The sequence below is a fragment of the Vanessa cardui genome, chromosome 26, assembly GCF_905220365.1.
Source record: "Vanessa cardui chromosome 26, ilVanCard2.1, whole genome shotgun sequence".
In the NCBI taxonomy this organism is placed as follows: Eukaryota; Metazoa; Arthropoda; class Insecta; order Lepidoptera; family Nymphalidae; genus Vanessa; species Vanessa cardui.
Window position 1 is genome coordinate 8,485,223 of NC_061148.1, and position 20,882 is coordinate 8,506,104.

The 20,882-nt window shown below is 34.6% G+C and overlaps 2 protein-coding genes across 4 annotated transcripts in view; both read left to right on the plus strand.

Moving 5' to 3' along the window:
* LOC124540823 (heterogeneous nuclear ribonucleoprotein L) overlaps positions 1-20,882 on the plus strand; it is a 444,646-nt gene that overhangs the window by 332,559 nt on the left and 91,205 nt on the right. The gene's annotated exons all lie outside the window — the stretch shown is intronic.
* Positions 1,710-2,615, plus strand: LOC124540824. Its single transcript, XM_047118547.1, has one exon. The coding sequence runs from the start codon at positions 1,807-1,809 to the stop codon at positions 2,575-2,577; it is 771 nt and encodes a 256-aa protein (XP_046974503.1). The 5' UTR covers positions 1,710-1,806; the 3' UTR covers positions 2,578-2,615.

The window sequence follows — 20,882 nt, forward strand, 5'->3', positions numbered from 1 at the left end:
GTATAATTTTAATAAACAAATCCATCTATTAACCCCAATGTTACCTAAGATGTTATGTTTCTTGTGCCTGTAGATACACAGGCTCACTCTATTTTCAAGACCAAGAAGAAGATTTGAAGAGTGAATGGAATCTAAACAGACGGGGCTCCACAAAGCTAGATTTATATCGTCTAGGAGATGCAATGTTTGTTTATCAAATGAAATCAAAATACAATTTAGTCAAATATACTGCCACAAGTTCTTTCGATAATTTACAAGATTAAATTGAATTTAAATTTACTATCGGTTCTAAATGTAGTTTCTACCGAGAAAAAGGTCTTAATGTCTTTGAAATCTTTTATGATTTAAAATAAAGTTAAACATTACCATACACAATTATAATATTTAGAATTGTATATATTTTTTTATAATTACATTTAAGGAAATTAGTTTTATAAGGACTTTATTTTCATTGTATTATGGGCAATAAATCAAGCAATAATAGTCTTACTTTATCACGAACTAAAGAATATTGGAGTACATAAAATCTAAAAACTTCCAAGATGCTCCACCGTTTACAAGCAAAATTGTAATTAATATCCAATTAACAAGCTGTCTCGTTAACACTACGCCGATTAATGGCCTTCGAGATTGTTATCATGATGCAAAGCAGGATTTATGGTTAAGCTATGTTGCTGTTATGCTTCGGATGTGTTGAGAACTTCATAGAAATGGTTGAGATAGCGTCATAGCCGTGGAATAAAGTTATATACTAGATGAGTACCTCGCTTCGCTCGTTATAAATAAAACTAAAGAAATATAAATATGCTAAGTACCGTACCCCTGCACGAAATTATTATTCAGATACTTTCCGAATCTTGGTGGTAGGGCTTTGTGCAAGCCCGCCTTGATAGGTACCACCCACTCATTAGATATTCTACCGCTAAACAACAGTACTCAGTATTGTTGTGTTCCAGTTTGAAGGGTGAGTGAGCCAGTGTAACTACAGGCACAAGGGACATAGCATCTTACTTCCCAAGGTTGGTGGCGCATTGACGGTGTAAGGAATAAATAATATTATTTAAAGCGCCTTTGTCTATGGGTGATAGTGACCACTTACCATCAGGTGGCCCATATGCTCGTCCACAACCCATTCCATAAAAAAAACGCACCTATAAACGTCAAACATGGCCGCCGAATTTTATAGATTTAATATCTTAATATTTTGATTATATAAATTTAATGAATTTGATCAAATTTAGTATGAAGCAAACTTGAACTCCAAGAAATAACAACAACAACAACAAGATAGGGTACTTTTTTCCCTAACATATGACAACCAACTACTTAAAACGCGTGCGAAGCCGCGCCCAACTACTAGTAGATAGATATGGTAACGCTTGTCAGCAGTTATACTTGATTTGAGATGCCTATTCACTTTTGTCTTGCCTTATATATAATATTATATAATAACACTAATTTACATGGTGGCAGGGCTTTCTCCGTTCGGGTATCCTCTCATCCGATTTTCTACCGACAATCATTGTATTTATCATCTGGAATTGCTATGACGTTACTATGATTTGTTTTCAAAGCCTTAATAACTCGGGTAGGTGTCAAAAAAAAGACAACACGTTTTTATTTGAGCTCTTATAAATTTTATTAATATAAATTGGATGAATAATAATTCACAAGTAGAAATGTGCTAAGTTTGTTTCCTACCTGCCAGCTAATCTCCATAGCACTGATATAGCCACTAAAACCGAGAACATTGAGCATATATTTAAATATATATTATAAATATATTTATAAATTAGTAACTGCACTATGGAGTCCATCAAACACTCAATTCAGGACCTGACCGAACACTTTAATACACGAATGGCTGAATTTCAAAAATCTCTTCAGAGTCCTATCCCGGCTACGAGTCCAAACTCCAACATTGCAGCCCAATTTAACGCCTTCAGAATCTTTGTTCTGTCTGCATTGGAAGGTCTTCAGATGCAAGTGGAACTCCTATCGAAGCAATACAACCAGCTGGAGATGCGAAGCAGAAGGAAGATGCTTCTCTTGCATGGAGTTTCCGAGGATAAAAAAGAGAATTTGCCATTGGTAGTGTCAAATGTTGTGTCAGGACATCTTAAGGTACCAGAATTCACGATAGACAAGCTCAGTCGTTGTCAGCGATTAGGTCACTCTTCCAGAGATAAGCCTCGACCTATCCTTGTAAAATTCCGTGACGTAATGCTTCGAAATAAAATCTGGTACTCGAAAACGTCTCTTAAAAATACTGGTGTGACTCTGTCGGAGTTCCTTACTAAAGAGAGGCATGATCTGTTTATGGCAGCAAGACAGAAGTACGGAGTTTCTAAATGCTGGACGAAGGATGGTGTTATTGTCGTTACCGGGTCAGACGGTAAACGACACCGGATTGTCACAACAGCAGAGCTCAACGCAATCAATCGCACACCGAATGACATTCCCTTGGCAACTAACTCTGCTGCTGTAGCTGCTGCTGGAACCAGTTCCACCGATTCAAATCCAAAATCTGCCAATTCAACTCTGGCCATACGAAGCAAGAGAACCATTAAAAAGTAAGCTATAGTATTGTTAGACCGCGTTTTCGTCCTCGATCCTTCAATTTGTTTATACTATTCATTAGCATAAGTTGTTTAGTTATTCTATTTTAGTTTCATTACTTTGATCATATTACTATAATTATATTTCGGATTCCGTTTAGTATTAACTTGTATTTGTAAACATGTCGGTATAATTTTACAACTGAAGGTATAATGTTAATGTCATCAATCTGACGTTTGATTTGCGTTTAGTAATTGGTTTTGGACTATTGCAGTTTGTCATATAGCATTGCATTATTTAACATTCTTTTTTTTTTTTTAATAATATCTACTTAGCATTATTTTATTAAGTATTCTTTTATTATTTTTTTTTCTTTCTTTTTATAACATTTACTATTAGGATTTAAATCGTGTTTTGTGTTTTATTGGTTACGTTGTGTTGCCTTTACAAAATTATTTATTATGTTACTTAAATTATTATTACTTCTCTATTTCTTAATTTCATATCCGATGTGATGTGATAATGTTCATAATAATATTAGGTATATTTGTTTTACTTTTTCTTTTTTTTTGTAATTTCTTACTCACAAATTGCTGGCGGGGTGGAGAAGTAGCTTATCGAGAACTTAATATTAGTAGTTTGATTTATTTGGTATTTTAGTATTATTATAATTATTTTTTCTATTATATATATTATTTTAATTAATACATATATATTTATATACATCAATTATTTATTTATATGAATAGTATGATTTCAAACCTTTACAGCGTAAGCGATTTGAATGATAATAGTACCTACTATAGCGACTCAGTATTATCAAGTGATGATAGTTTTCATAGTGCTTCTCTTCCTCTAAATTCTCTTTTAGAATCAAATCTCTCCGGTTTTTCTAGAAACTTTAATGTAGTGCATATAAATGCGCAGAGTATTCCTTCACATTACTCTGATTTCCTGTCTTCCTTCGATAGTCAAAATATTCATGCCATTCTTGTATCCGAATCTTTTTTGAAACCAAGCTTACCCTCAACTTCTTACTGTTTGCCTGGCTACCACCTGATCCGGAATGACCGCATAGGTAAAGGTGGCGGTGGTGTAGCTATATATCTCCGCAGCCACATCCCTTTTACAATTTTAAATAAATCTCCTTCACAATACTCTGAGTCATCGGAACATATATTTATTGAGGTCTTATTCGGACATATCAAACTACTACTGGGCGTATTTTACAGTCCGTCACTCAATATTAATTATTTTAATGATTTTGAAAATTTATTAGAGCAATTTAGTACATCCGTTGATCACACGATAATTATGGGCGACTTCAACACCTGCCTACTTAAGGATGACCAACGTGCCCGACGCTTAAAGTATATAGTTGATAGCTGCAACCTTAACGTACTCCCAACGAATGCAACTCATTTCTTTCCGAATTGTTCTCCCTCGCTGTTGGACTTAATGATTGTTTCCTCTCTTAATCATGTTGACACTCATGGTCAGTTCCCCGCTGAAGCTTTTTCTTACCATGACTTAGTTTATTTATCCTATAAAATTCGGCCTCCGCGGGCAAAACCAACAATAGTGATGCGGCGTAATTTCCAAAAGATCAATAACACCAATTTTATGAGTGATTTGAACAATATTGACTGGACTGCTATCTATAATGCCAGCTCAATTGACGAAAAAATGAGTATTTTTAATTCTTTGTTAACTGATTTATTAGATAAACATGCTCCGTTGAGACCTATAAAGCTTAAGCATTTACCAGCACCTTGGCTAACTCAGGACATTAGAACACTCATGGTCAAACGCAATGTTGCGAAGGCCAAATATAAAAGAAATGCGACAACCAGTAACCTGGAAAAATATAGACAGCTGCGAAATCGTTGTAATAAGCTCTGCCGTGATGCTCAGCGTAAGTTTATTGCAAATGCTATTGAGAATAGCGATACATCCAAAGTTTGGCGGTTTTTAAAATCATTGGGAATTGGGCGTCAACGGGAAAATTTTTCTTTTAACTTCGATCTCAATGATCTTAACAAACATTTCATTTCTTTTTCCTCTATAAATGCACAAGACAAACTTAATACAATCAATTATCTCAATACACTGCCCACCCCTTATAATCCTTCCTTCCAATTCAGTTCTGTCACCATTGGCGAAATAAAGAAGCACATCTTTAGCATCAAATCAGACTCAATTGGTTGTGATGGAATAAGTCGAAGTCTGATTATCCTTACCCTTAATAGCATTTTACCTGCGTTATGTCATATATTTAACTATTCCTTATCAACTGGTACTTTCCCATCTCTATGGCGCAAAGCTGTAGTGATCCCTATTCCTAAAGTTCCCAATCCTTCTTTACCTTCTCATTTTAGACCCATATCTGTTCTTCCTTTTCTCTCAAAGGTGCTGGAGCGTGTTGTTCATTTACAACTGAACCAATTTCTCTCAATTAACAAAATCCTCTCTCCTTTCCAATCTGGGTTTAGAAAAGGCCATAGTACAGTTACTGCGCTCACTAAAGTATGTGACGATATACGCTGTGGAATTGATAATAAATCTGTAACTGTTCTAGCTCTCCTAGACTTTTCAAACGCCTTTAATAGTATTGACTACGATATATGTTTGGCAATCCTAAGATCTCTAAACATAGATCCTACTGCTGTAGATTGGTTTCGCTCTTACCTATTAAATAGACAGCAATGCATAAAGGCGAATGGTAAGATCTCGACTTATTTAGATATTCCTTCTGGTGTCCCGCAAGGTGGTGTACTGTCTCCCCTTCTCTTTTCTATCTTCATCAATACTCTCTCCACACTTATCTCTTCCTCCTATCATCTATATGCTGATGATCTTCAAATTTATGTTACCGCTCCTTTGGACGGTATCGACAAGGCTGTTGCAACGTTGAATAATGATTTGGCAAAAATCTGTGAATGGTGTAGATCTTACGGGCTCCAAGTGAATCCGAGGAAGTCACAGGTAGCTGTTTTTGGCAGTGTTAAGCTTCTGTCGAGGATTAAACACAAAAATCTACCTCCAATAATGTTTGATGGCCACATATTACCACTGCAAGAAACGGCTAAAAATCTTGGGCTAATTCTGGATGCTTCCTTCTCCTGGGTCCCTCAGGTTGCAGAAATAAGCCGTAAGATGTATGCCATCATTGGTTTTTTAAGGCGATGGAAAAATCTACTGCCAATCAAGGCTAAGATCAACTTAGCCAATTCGTTCCTGTTTCCAATATTGGATTATGCCGACGCCTGCTACACTGACTTAACTGAGAACCTTCTAAACAAATTAGAACGACTGCAGAATTTAGCCATTAGATTTATCTTTGGTCTACGTAAATTCGATCATGTCTCGCAGTATCGGTCTCAGTTAAAGTGGCTGCCAATCAGGTTTCGACGAAATTTGCACGCCTTATCTCTTCTTTACTCTTTGCTATATGTTGAACATACACCACCTTACCTGAAAGAACGCTTCAAATTTCTTGGGTGTGACAGTATACTCAACCTGCGTTCTAGTAACGATAATAAGCTTGTAACGCCCTGCAGCCGGACACAAACTTACAGTAGCTCTTTTACTGTGAAAACCGTCAAACTTTGGAATGCACTACCCAACGATATTCGGCAATCGAAATCCTTGTCCATCTTTAAACATCGCTTGAAAAACTATTATCTGTCCATATCCCAAGAATGTATGTAAGTATGAAATAATATGTAGTTTATAATTATGTATATATATTGATATATATTATATGTATATTATATTATTATATGTGTATTATTTGGATGTAGTTGTGTGTAGTTTATTATTATACTGCAATATTAGTCTACTTAAATTATAGTTATTATCTCTTAACTATTAATTCTATTTGCACTTACCTGTTCTCTCGTCTTAAGTTCCTGTCACCAAAGGTTGTCTGTGAGAGATCGCTATAAGCGATAAGACCGCCTTTGCGCACCATTTGTTGTTTTTTTGTCTCTCTATTACCCATTGTCGTGTAATGTGTTGTGCAATAAAGTATTTTAAATAAATAAATAAATAACGTAAATTTAACGTATAATTAGTTGCTATGTGTGAACTAGATTTCAAGAGATATGACGATGACGTCCAATAGAATTTCTGACTCACTCAGATACATCTGGGAGTACGGTCGTATGTCATTTACTCCAGTCCGTTTCACCTGCAAATAGAGTCTAAAATTGAATGCGTAGGTGAGCGTACGAGTTTTCTATTTTTGTCTTTTCTCTAATAATAACCTCTCAACGCTGAATGATAGACGTTTCAACGCGTGACTTTTATACGTCATACGAGTAGCTGATGATTAATTTTGTTGGTATACTTTTTGGTCGTTTTATTTACAAACTCTTTGGTTTCCTTTTTACGTTCGTTCCTTTGGAAACATTCGCTGTTGTTTTCCGATCGTGAATACGTTCGTTATATTTAGATTTTCGTTTTTTCGAGTTTTCCTTTTATCGAATGTGATTTTCTGGTATTTACAGTTTTCGTTTAAATTGGTTTTGATTTTTGCAATCGGAAAGTTTATTAACATTGTTCTGTTTCTCAGATGTTTGCTGTGGTTAGCAATTAAATTTAAAGATATTGTATTGTGATAAGTTATATGATAGTTTTCCCTGAAATGTTGCCATAAATTATTTTTTGAATAATTGTAATATTGAATTATAATCGACCATTTACTAAAACTTTTAAAATAATTATCAACGGACACAAATTAACCAATTTTCAGTTATTTTCCATAAAATATTATCCAATTCATCAAGAATGCAGTTGACAGTCACAAATTTGTTACCACCTTGACAAGGTGACGTCACTTCCTTGACCACGTCACAGTTTTCGTTCTACAATAATATTTATTTTTCTATGAGACAATTTCTGTTGCGGTCCTTATGTTTAAATACTATACGTAAACTTGCTTTCATTCGTGACTTGATACATGTAGGTGTAATAAGAATTAATTTTTCATTTAAAAATAATGTCTAATCCCGATCCCATTTTACGTTTCAAATCGAAACCATTCACCATTCAAAGCCACACTCAAACACACACAAAACAATAGCATTGAAATCTGTAAGCCGTTTGGATAAAGTTCAGTGTACAAACAAACGTACAGAGGAATTACGTATATATAAATATAATTATATTTGACATCAATTACAATTGCAAGATTGGCTTTCATTCATGCGGGCATTCTTCGGCGGCTGTTTTAATTCGGAATGCTTTTAACGTTTGTTATATCCGAACATATGTTGCGCATAGTTTCGTGTTTAATCATAAGTCTCTATGAGATTTGATCTTCGGCCACAGATTAGGAATTCGAACACATCAGATACATTCGGATGTAAATGGTTTACAAACGTTATTATTTGAAAGAAATACTTACACGCTCTTGTGTACTGTGTGTACTTGGTGGTACGGCTTTGTGCAAACCCGTCTGGGTAGGTACCACCCACTCATCAGTTATTCTACCGCCAAATAACATTACTCAGTATTGTTGTATTCCGGTTTGAAGGGTGAGTTAGCCAGTGTAACTACAGGCACAAGGGAGATAACATCTTAGTTCCCAAGGTTGGTGGCACATTGAGGATGTAAGGAATAGTTAATATTTCTTACAGCGTCATTGTCTATGGTGATGGTGACCGATTACCATCAGGTGGCCCATATGCTCGTCCGCTAACCTATACCAAAATCAATAAATATCAAAATCGAAATTCAAGTACTTTCTTACAAGCACTTTTAAATCGTTTTATATAGTTATTATATAAAATGTAAGCGATCTAGCGACCCGCCCCGGCTTCTCACGGGTGCAACACTGACACTAAATATACTGCAAAATTTGTTTATTTACGATATCACATTTTAAACTTCTAAAATCATCAATGTTTCTTTATCATATTGTCCATGTATTATATACAAAAACCTTCCTCTCCGATTACGCGATCTATTTAATAAATTCTCATCAAAATCCGCTATGTAATTTTAAAGATCTAAGCGTACATACAGACAGCGTCAAGCTACTTTGTTTTCTACTATATAATAATGAAATATAATGCTTACATCGGTTCGGAATGTAGATACTACGTTAGTAAATAATAATATATACAACGATTTTTATTGCATAAAGATTTAGCAATTTTATTAGATTTCGTTGATCTCTTTGTCGTAATTTTATCTTTTTAAGATAACGTTACGATATAACATCACTATAACAAGGAAATTGAAGTTTACAAAGGCGATCTTATCTTTACTTATCCCGATAAAGGATCTCTTTCAAGTTTCAACCTTTTAGGTACTTATTGTAGAATTTATTAAGGAGGTTACCGAAGGGTAAATTGCATTAATGATAATACAGAAAGAATTATATATAAGATATTATTTTATTAGATAAGATATAAATAATTGAGATTTATAAAATAATTTTTCCTTTTTTAATGCGTGGAGATAACTTGAGGTATTATGATTCTTAAACATAAATGCATATGATTGTACGGAGGTGCTACGGGCTACGGGCTACGTCATAAAGCACCCGCGCCGAAAGGTACCGAGCGCTATCGACAGTTTCTTGTACTAACATTTTTGGTTTCATCGTAATATTGTTCTGCAACTTTGGCAAAGATTATGTCCCCGCGCATGATTATCTGAATCATATATACTGATTGAAAAAACGCGCAGGACTATCACCTAATACAGCCCAAAGACATACGACCGAAATAATAAAACGTTTCAGAAGACTTGTTTGCTCTCCTAATCCACCTCTACTGTTTACGTTTAGACTATAATTTAATTTATAAATTTATGGATTTTAATATAGTTATTTTAAATGGAATCGTCGGTCTAATTAAACATAAATAAATATGTACTATAATTTAAAAGTGTTTTGATTGTTCTCGACAGTATATAGATAATAAATATCAATTCAAAATACTCATTTTACAAAACTTTCATAATGTATCCAAATATTCGCTTAATATTATTGGTTAAGGTTATCTTGTTCACAATTTTGCAATACCTAATTTAACTTTAGTAATTTTAGTTAATATCGCTCGTTATGTTTAACATGTAACGTTAATTGTTATCGCAGAACGTGTTCGAAGTTCGAAATAGTACAAGTATAGTTTTATTCAAAAACGAGAATAAACCCCTAATCACGTGCGGTTAAACTTTCTCACAACCCTCTTGTTTGGTCAAGTTCATACCGCAGTGGGCCAATGTTTGAACAAACACGACCAACCCCGTCCATGTCTAGGAAGGAAGTATATGACAATAACGTTTCCGTACAACTTGAAACTTGAACATGGTCACAAAGTTGGTTAACCGAGTTAAGCTTATTACATATGAGTTTTATTGTAGCGTTGAAGCTTTTCAAATGAAAATAGGTCGCATTTGTTGAATCGAAGTTATTCTATTTCGTTTTGTTTGTTTTAAAACGTTTTCAGTTTTGTTTGTATTTGATTAAAATATTACGAAGAAGTATTTATTGTAAGAATCATTTTTTAAGAAGGTGTTTGGTCTGTAAGATTAGTTGTACTGCAATTACGAGTATATCATGTAGTCAAATACCTCATAAACTAAAAATAAAGTTGAAGGCGGAGGTTTTAAAGACAAATGTATCTTTGACGTTACAATCAAGTTAAATTACAAAAAGTGAATGACAGTAAACTAGTATATTATATACTAGACAGACATGCTGAGATCACGTTTTGAAAGTCGTTTTTACGCCTTTCGACTCCATGGCACTCTCAAAGGAACCCTCGATGGGAATAGTGAACTTCTGGAGGTGAAGCAGTATACTTGGTAGTAATATAGAGCTTGCTACTATACCATAAGTCTGCTGATATCTGGCTCTTAGACTATAACAACTTATTTCAATTTTAATTTTATATCTTTTTTTTATGGTATAGGTTCGCGGACGAGCATACGGGCCACACCTGATGGTAAGTGGTCACCATCGCCCATAGACAATGACGATGGAAGAAATATTAACTATTCCTTACATAGTCAATGTGCCACCAACCTTGGGAACTAAGATGTTATGTCCATTGTGCCTGTAGTTGTTACACTGGCTCACTCATCCTTCAGACCGGAACACAACAATACTGAGTACTGTTATTTAGCGGTAGAATAACTGATGAATGGGTGGTACCTACCCAGACGGGCTTGCACAAAGCCTTACCACCAAGTAAATCTAAAAAACAGTTTCATCAACGCTCAAAACGCCATGTTTTCGTAAATCCATAGCGTCATATTAATCAAGCTCTCGACTAATGAAATAAATAGTATGTAGTAAACTATGTGTTTTAACATATATCACCTGTCTCTTTTTTTCATTAAAGTGTTATTGTGCTTGATCATTTTGTGTCAGATTTAATGTTTTTTTTATGTTAAAAATGTTATCGTATATTCTTTTTTTAACAGTAATTCATTCTCAGTTATTCGGTAGTATTAATGATGTCGACGTAATTTAAATTAATGAGTCGTTTATCAACAAGCGGACACGGTGTTGCCGTTTAATAAATTGTCCAATCGACGGTAGTTTAAATTATTGTAATTGCCTTAATTCGTATTGTAGGCAATTTATTAATAATTATTATGCAAGTGCATCCCACTGTTATCAGTGTTATTTTGGTCAAGGGATTTTGTTGATTGATAAATTATTAAAAAAATACATTGAATTGTTTTTATATATCCTAGTTTTTTATGGAATACAATCATGGGATTACCATTCCCTATAGACATTGGTGACGTATGAAATTGTGATCATTCCTTATGAGCAATATGCCAACCACCCTGGGAACAAAGTTAAGGGAAGTTATATTCCGTGTGCTCGATTCAATAGCTCACTCACCCTTCAAACCGGAACACAACAATACTAAGTGTAAGTACTTAGTGGTTGATTGTTTGTTAAACGGGTGGTTCCTAAAGCCACCACCAAGTATTTATATGTGATTTAAATATTGATATAAATATCGAGAAGCTTGTGAATTATATTTAATTTGATAATTGTTCCATGTCTATCGCGCGTGAAAGCATTTTAATATATTTTTTACACATTGAAGATAAAGCTGTACGTTTTTTGAATTTATTAAAATTGAAAAATATCTTACTGAATAGCGATATTAACAAATATTTTAAATTATTTATTTGAAGTTTTTAATTAAATATTTGATGACTTATGTACCATAAGGAGTAAAAACTGCGTTAAATAATAATGTATATGCAATAAAGCCATCTTATAAATCAAGACTCAGAAACACACTTCCTAAGTCCAGTGGCCCGAGTCTTGCAAATTGAGTCGACATGTTCGTATAGAGAATGTTTATACAGCGAGGCACTCAAGACTGCCACGGGTAATCCCCTACTCGGGGAAGACAACGCATTCTAACTTGTTATACGACTAAGACTGCTTTGTAGGGCAGAAAAGGCGAATTTTATCATTAGGCACTCTTTGGTTTAGTATGTGTTTTTTTTTTATTATTACAATTAATATGACGAGGTTTATATATAGGACTTATAATTTAACTTATTACCGAATTGCAAAAGTTTGGTTCAGTAGTCCAGTTTAAGTTTGTTTACTATATTTTCCAAGTATTATAAACAGAAAGCTTCTTTTCAATCATTCCTATTAAAAACTGCATCAAAATTCCTTGTGTTATTTTGAAGATCTAAGCATACAAAGGGACAGACAGTTATTGTATTGTGTTATAACAACAACTTTTATTGGTATTCTGTTATAATTATGATGATAATTGCGGTTACTTCTCGGCGACATTAAAAACTGAATTAAGTATATTTAGGATATCATATTTTTGAACTCCTGTTGTTGATTAATTGTAATAAATATGACGACCTCCGTGGTGGAGTGGTGTGTACACCGGTTTTCATGGGTACGCCACTCCGAGTTCCCGGATTCGATTCCCACCCTAGTCGATGTAGATTATCATTAGCTTTCTATGTTGCCTTGGATCTGGGTCTTGTGATACTTTAGCGAGTTACATTGGGATCATTATGTAGCCTTATTTGTATGTGATGTTGTCTCAAATAAAAATTCCATTTCCAAATATCCGTCCAATTCCAAATATAATTTGTTACTAGACTGCGATGCATGGGACAGTTATTACACTGCACTATTTACATTAACATTCAAATCAACCAATAGACATACGGCTGTAATTACAGGCTTTTAACCTAATTGCTCAATCGACCCGACGTGTTCATATTGACTAAGCATGTCCTACGCCATCCTCCGATCTCTGTATAAAATCTCGACTAAATCCAGGATTCTCCCGTCTAATCCCCGGGGCGGGTGTACTTTATTTACTCGACTGGTTTCCAAGTCAACTTGTAAACGGAAATATGTTTTTTTTTTCTGTTTACTTTTTATTTATACGTTTTTCCGATTTCGATGTTAAGGAATATCGCGCTGTATATATTTTATTATTATAAAAAAGGTAAGCTTAGTTGTTCGTTTTATTCCGTATTTACGGAAAAACTGTTAATAGGGTTGGTATGGGATTTATACAGAGTGTGTTTATATTTAATCTGCAATAGTTTGTATGGTTTATCATTTAAGCCCCAATAGCGCAATGGTCTGCGCAACCCTTGTTTGGTTTTTAAATCGTGATATTTCTTATAGCTGTGATAAAAACATCAAACTGATCGCCTTCCTTTAAAATACTGTCCCTTATAAGGGCTAATAATCCGAGGTACTGGTTCAAATATCCTGTTAAGGTTCATATAAAGTAAAGACCCGTTTCTCAGTAACCACCCGGAACCTTGAAGTTATCATCGCTTACACTCCCGAGTCTCGTTTGTATCACTGATCTTGCATCTAATCTCTATTCGTCCCTTTGTTAAGAGCTTTTCTATCTCTCTCTTGCAAATGTGTCGGTGTGATGTCGTAAAAGGGACGGAAATGTAACACAGGAAACCGAGAAGCGCGCGCTCTTTGGTTCGACCAATGAACGCGCGGTGCTAGAGTTGCTATCACAAGTTACTACTATACTTTTCTAAAGAATACAATGATAATGTTGCTAATTAACATAAGGTATCAAGTGCTACACATCATATACGACTACTGTATACTTGTTGTTTCCGCCTTACAGCGCATTCCAAGCTTTCATAATTCACTCAAAACATTTGTCTCTCCTCAACTCGTCTGACTATATATTTTCCGAGGCATTGTTATTTCAATATTTCTAATTCGCTTGAAATTTATTTCGGTACGTTTCACATATCTAACTCATAAGCGTATTCGCATGACTACTCTACTTTCTGCGAATTTTACAAAATATCTTTTGCTATTTATAAAAAAATTACTAAACCTTATTTCCCATGTAAATAAAGTTCAAAATCGAATGTTTTTTATTTATTTATATGAAAGGTTTTACTGAGGATGAGAAACATCTGTTTTCTCTAGCAATGATTTACACGTACGAAGTGCACATCAGTGACATGTTTTGACATGGTCGTAACATGTGTACACCGCATTTCGAGTTGGGACCGTGTCGCATTAAATGTAATGTGTTGTTTTAAGAATTTGTCAGCGTTTAAAATGCCTCATTAGCGTTAGTTTCGAATAATTATGAAATCTGGACGTGTATTGCTTTTAATATAATTCGAGTACGACTAATGTTATCATTACGTCACTTTTCATTAACGAATTATAACGTATTTTCGTCTCTTTCTTTGGTATTTGATTATACGATTGTTAGAATGAAATAGAAATATGTCGAAATAAAAATATTTATAATAATAGAATATGCAATAAATGATAACACGGGAGGTTCGGGGCTTATACAGATCAAAGGAACTTGTGGTTATATTGTAAAGCTTTAGATTCCAAGGTACTGGGTTTAAACCCGAAACTAGTAACTAAGTACTAACTGCCAGTAACTTATTTTTTACTGCCCTCAGATACTGCTAACGCTTGTATAGAGTACTAACAAAGCTATGACGTATAATTACTTTGACGATATTCTTCAAAATTATTAAGTAACTGCTGTAAAAAAGCGATCATGAGTTTTTTTATGGAACACAAAATATACACATGAGAAATGGTACTTACTGCGTCGGACTTTAATCTCGTAGTAGTGCATCTTAACCGATGATCGCGGGTTCAAACCCAGGCAAGCACCACTTTATCGGTGCTCGACGGCGAAGCAAAACAGCGTGCAGAAATCTGCATATGTCTAATTTCATTGAAATTTCATGTGTATTCCACCAACACGCATTGGAACAGCGTGGTGGAATATATTCCAAACCGTCTTTTCAAAGGGAGAGGAGGTCTTAGCCCAGCAGTGGGATCTTTACTGGCTGTTGTTGTCGTCGGTTAAGCATCCATGCTGTCTGTCCCTATGTATGCTTAGATCTTTAAAATTACACAACAGATTTTGAAGCAGATGTTTTTAACAGATAGAGTGATTCAAGAGGAAGGTTTTTGTATATAATACATGGACAATATAGTAAAGACACACTGATCATTTTAGGAGTTTTAATGTGATATCGCTTACATTCCAAACGCTGGTTGAACCCGATCTAATACTATTGCATTGTACCCATGCGAAGCCGGGGCGTGTCGCTAGTGTATATATAAAAATGAAGTCTTTATTGCCGTCCATATATCACTCAACAATAAACAAAGCGACGCGGACGGTTCAATGAATATTTCACAAATGCGAATTGATTTATAACGACTATTCACTGTTACCTATTTACGTTCGCCGGCTAAAAAGCGATTCTAGTTTCGCATATTCCTCGAATACGTAGAATACTCTGTTTTGAAGGATTCGATACATTTTTAGTTTAGGGAATAAATTTGGATTTTTTCAAATTTATTCGGATTTATTATATACCAGTTATTTATCAGTCATATCTTTGCTCATATAGGCTAGAGGGGGCGCAACCCCTTACGTGACGATGTCTGCCACTTTATTCTAGAGTACAACGATAAAAATGGCTATGTTATGTATGTTATATTTCATAGTATCAAAATATTCGGATCCTCTACAAAATACAAAAAAAAAAAAACAAAAATATATACTTATCAAAGATACCCGTATTGTGGCCAAAAACGTTTATTTTTGTCATCTCGGTTCGCAAAATTAGGATTTAACGCGTATATTTACGAGGAAATGAATTTTGAGTACGTAAATCAGCAGCTTCGGCCTTTGTTCGTATACATTATTTACAAGATCCCGCCGTCTAATCTTTAATGGACGGTTACCATATTCAAGAAATGATAAGTATTCCGTTACTGTAACCCAAAGAGGATCGCTTTCTGATGTACTTAAATTTGGAAACTGGACGTTAAACGATTAGGGTTGTACGTTTTGAGATGTCGGGTGATATTATAGGTGACATTCTTGTTCAGGAAGAATGACGTCACTGTTCAATGACTTCAAGATAGTCTGACACTCGAACGCCGCAACCCTTTCTACGTTACACAGATTAAACAATTACAAGAAGGTCACATATCATGCCAAATAGAACTAAAAATTTCGATGACTAGTTATATTGTTTACTTATTACCCGTCCCGGCTTCGCACGGGTGCATTACTGATACTACATATTAATACATGTTGACATACATATATATGTATGTAATGTATTCTGGAAGTTATATAACATACATATATAATTGTATTTAACTAATATGATTGTATTTTTTAAATGTTGAAAAAGAGTAACTACTGAGTTTCTTACCGGCACTTCTCGGTAGAATCTACTTTCCGAACCGGTGGTAGCTTCACTTAATTGTTAAATGACGATTCAAAAGTGCATTATATATAAAAAAAATGTTTTCTTTATTTAAAGAGCATGGTCGCATAACCGACTGTGACGCTCAATAAGATTACATGTCATTAGCTCCTACGTATATGCGATATTTATAAAGGTAAGAAGTGAAATTACAGTCTGATTAGAATAAATGAGCTCAAAGATAACTTATTTCGTTTCAACACGAGCTCAAAGAATAAAAGTATTCATTTTTCCGTTTAATATAAATGTGAGTTGTTGTTGCGATTGAAAAATACACTTTACAAAGATTCCTCGAAACTGTACGAGTATACCAGATTCCTTCAATTTTTATCTCCAACCAACGAGTCCCAGATTCCCCTCGGACTTCAGTTCGGAAACCAATATTTTGAACACGGGGAGTAATAGATTATTGATTTCCGTTTTCGAACGAAATGTAGACAACAATAAGTGTTTGGAAACATTAATGATACTGTTATTATTACAAGCCACCAAACTAATATTCATTAATAATAGGTCGTACTTTTCTGCAAACTTTTGCAATTGTTTTTGTAATGTATATTAAAAGTAAGAGAACAAATGATAAGATCCTAATATTCTATACTTATTGTGCGTGTGATTACACTGGCTCACTGTGTTCAGCAGTTCACTAGTATCGACTTTCGTGGTAAGCTCGAAACGTTCGCCCCATTTAGAGAAGCCTCGTCTCCGAATACTTGGAAATTGCCAAATTAACATGTATTAGAGAAAGGGAAGCCAGACTGTCGCCGTAACGCGTTACGTAACGAAGCGTTTTACCTTCCCATAAGAATTTATCACTTCGAAAAGTCCCTTTACAGATAACTCAATATCACTTAAAACTTTGTCCGGTCTCGGTGTGTCCGTAACTTAATACGGGCGTAAAATACACAGGCTAAGTAGAAAATTCTCAACTTTGTATTCCGTAAGTTAATTAAAAGCGTTATTTGTTTTACAGCAAGCGACGCCAGTGTCATCTGCGCTGAGTTACGTGTTCGTGTAATAATGATTAAAAGCGCTTGCATCGCTCACGAATTATACGAGTATTTATAAGGCGATGAGATGGTCCAGCTGTTCAGCAAGATTTGCGCTATATTACCAGCTGCTTAAATTCAAACGTACATTTAAATAGACGGTTTAGTGGTTTTTAATTAACAAGCGCTACAGTTGAAAACAATTATAAGAAAAAAATATTATTCTCATTCGTGTGACAAACAGTTTGATCATACGTTGTAGGTCTGTTTAAGGTATTGCTTGAGAAAAAGTATATGTAAGTTTATGTCTGGTTGAAGAAATGGACGAATTTTTGGTCAAATAAGACATAAAAGCCGATTAGATAGACAGGCATATCGAGTCTGATTTAAATCGTCAGTTTCAACTGCTTTTTGTTCGAGTGGTATTACACTTACTTATCGATAGTCGGTTTATTGGAAGACCGTGATTGTCCAGATAGTTCGAGCACATCCATCATAACCGATGAGTGCGGGTTCGAATTCAGGCACCACTGAATTGTCATCTTCTTAATTTGTGTTTGTAATTCGTCTCGTGGTGAATCTTGAGGAATCTTGCATGTGCCTTATTTCATTGAAATTCTGCCACATGTGTTTTCACCAACCGGTATTGAAGCAGCATGACGGAATAAGCTTCAAATTTTCTCCTCAAAGTGCCAATAGGCTTTAGATAAGCTGTGGGAAATTTTACGCGATTTAATTTTGAGTAGCTTATTAATATTTTTTTGCAAATGAGACATGGTTTAATATATTTATATTTGTACAAGTACTCTACATCGACTAGGAACGAAATGGCATTTTTTATTGAATATAAAAAAGCTGTTAATCCCTTTCGTTAATCTCATGACAGAGTTTTATGACGTTTCTACAAACAAAAGCAAAATCAACATTTACAAATATTAACATACATGTATTTACTTGGCTCAACGATGGAACAAATTCATAAGGATTTATGGCTCGAAACACTCCAAAAATTTGACAAAATTGAAATCAACACTAGGTATTCGTGCATTGCTTTAATAAAGATTTAAAAAATTACTTCGACACACAGTATTACATTTGTAAGTAGCACTTAAATGCAAACAAATTACTTGTAATTATTGTAGTATTTGATTTGTAAATATTGACTTTGTTCCGCTTAACTTTAAGGTTCATAATAAAATAAGTCGTTCCTGGACTTACGACTTTATTTTTCTCGAAAAGGAACCTCTACACTGTCTGTGTAATTGCTGTTACCACCACTGGCCTATACAGCGTCACTGAATCGTGTGTGTCTAGTGTATCGGTTTTATTTGATTTCCTCGATGGTTTATTGGCTAGATTTATGATAGTAGATCCTGAGGTCCTGGGTTCAAATCTCCAGGTTAAAAATTTATTGAATTTTTCTATAAAAAAAATTCTTAGCAACAGTCCGTCTTAGAAAAAGTTTGCAGAAAAGTCCGAAATGATATATTATGGATGACCAACAATAACCAGTTTACCTTTGCTGTCTACGAGGAGTGATGGGTTATTAACGTAGCGATTTTAAGCACCTTAAATATATTGTCCAATTAATATATAATATATCAATAACTTTGTATATAAAGACATTCTGTAGTATATTTAGTATCTATAGTAGTAATGCAACAGAAGCCGAGTCGGATATATATGTATTGTATAAGTACAGTAACATTGCAATTTCAAACTCCTAATCAACCCCTTTTAAAATTTAACGCAGATGTTACTTACGTAAGGAAGTAACGGAATTACGTTGAATTATTTAAGGGCGCAGAATTACAAAAGGGTCCGTCTTAGCGCCTCGCTCCGGTGTGCTGAATACTGCATGCGAAGAAACTATCCTCTTGTTTTCTCTGTTATTAATAAATCTGTAATGGCTCGGCGGATTTTCTTTCGTGTTACGAGAGGGTCCGAATAGATTAATGTTATTAAAATTTAAGGCTTGTATAATGTTTATAGCGATGTTGATTATTTATATAGCTCATGCTGACCGTACATGTCACAATTCAATGTAGAAATTCACAAAATGACAATTACTTGATTTTTTTATTTAAATAATTGCAAGATATAATTATATATCTGACAATTATTTAAATAAATATATTAAGATATATAGATATAATTGCAAGATTTACACTTTGTGCAAGCCTGTCTGGGTAGGTACCACCCACTCATCAGTTATTCTACCGCCAAATAACAGTACTCAGTATTGTTGTGTTGTGAAGGATGAGTGAGCACAAGGGACATAACATCTTAATTCCCAAGGATGGTGGCACATTGACGATGGAAGGAATAGTTAATATTTCTTACAGAGTTCTTGTCTATGGGCGATGGTGACCACTTACCATCAGATGGCCCATATGCTCGTCCGCCAACCTATACCATAAAAAAAAGATATCGACTGCCAGAGTTCCATTTATCCTATCTTTCAAATTAATATCGTAATCAGGGTCGAATTTTAACCGATCGGCCCACAAGTGACGTAATATAGTAGTTGTATTACCCAACCAGTTTCTATATTGTTGATCAAAGACGGATTAACAAATTAAGCGTTAACGCTGATTGGTCGCGTATTACGTCATTGATTGTCTTCGACCAATGACCTTTTAGATTAAATTCAGACCTAACTTTGATCGGTGGTTCAGAAATTTGAGGTTAGTCTTTGAATACTACTAATTGTAACTAAATTTATTGATCGAATAATTAGTTAATTATATTGATTTTTTTACATGTGAGACGTCTAAGTATTCTATATATGGACGCGACAGTGTATAGAAATGACAGAGAAATCATTTTTAAATTCATTTTAATATTTTTGGAGATAATTGAAAATTAAACAGCCTTCATGCGTTGCAATGCTAAATAAACTATATAATTCATGGTATTCGGGTGAAACCTTTACCTAATTGACTTTAGCAACTCTACCAGAACTATGCCGAGTGATGCGTGACCAAATAGTCTGGTCTAGAACTAAAAGCAAGACTTAACAAAAAAACTATCGCATACTGACAATAATATATCTGCCAGACACATTTTTTTTTATAGTATAGGTTGGTGGACGAGCATATGGGCCACCTGATGATAAGTGGTCACCATCACCCATAGACAATGACGCTGTAAGAAATATTAACTATTCCTTACATCGTCAATGTGCCACCAAACTTGGGAACTAAGATGTTATGTCCCTTGTGTCTGTAGTTACACTGGCTCACTCACCCTTCAAAACGGAACACAACAATACAGAGTACTGTTATTTGGCGGTAGAGTAACTGATGAGTGGGTGGTACCTACCCAGACGGGCTTGCACAAAGCCCTACCACCAATATGAATAACATGTTCATTACAGACATTTTTTAAAGTTACACACACACTCACATACACATGTGTGGAATGAGCTTTATAAAGGTAAAAATATAATTTGTAGACGTGAACACTTACCTGCTGCATGATCGATAGTAACGACGGTAAAGAAACGATCTCTGAATATTATATCAACATTCAATAATCGCCCTTACTAGT

What these genes read in the sequence shown, in the direction of transcription:
- LOC124540824 (XM_047118547.1), top strand. Translation starts at nt 1,807, where the DNA reads ATGGAGTCCATCAAACACTCAATTCAGGACCTGACCGAACACTTTAAT.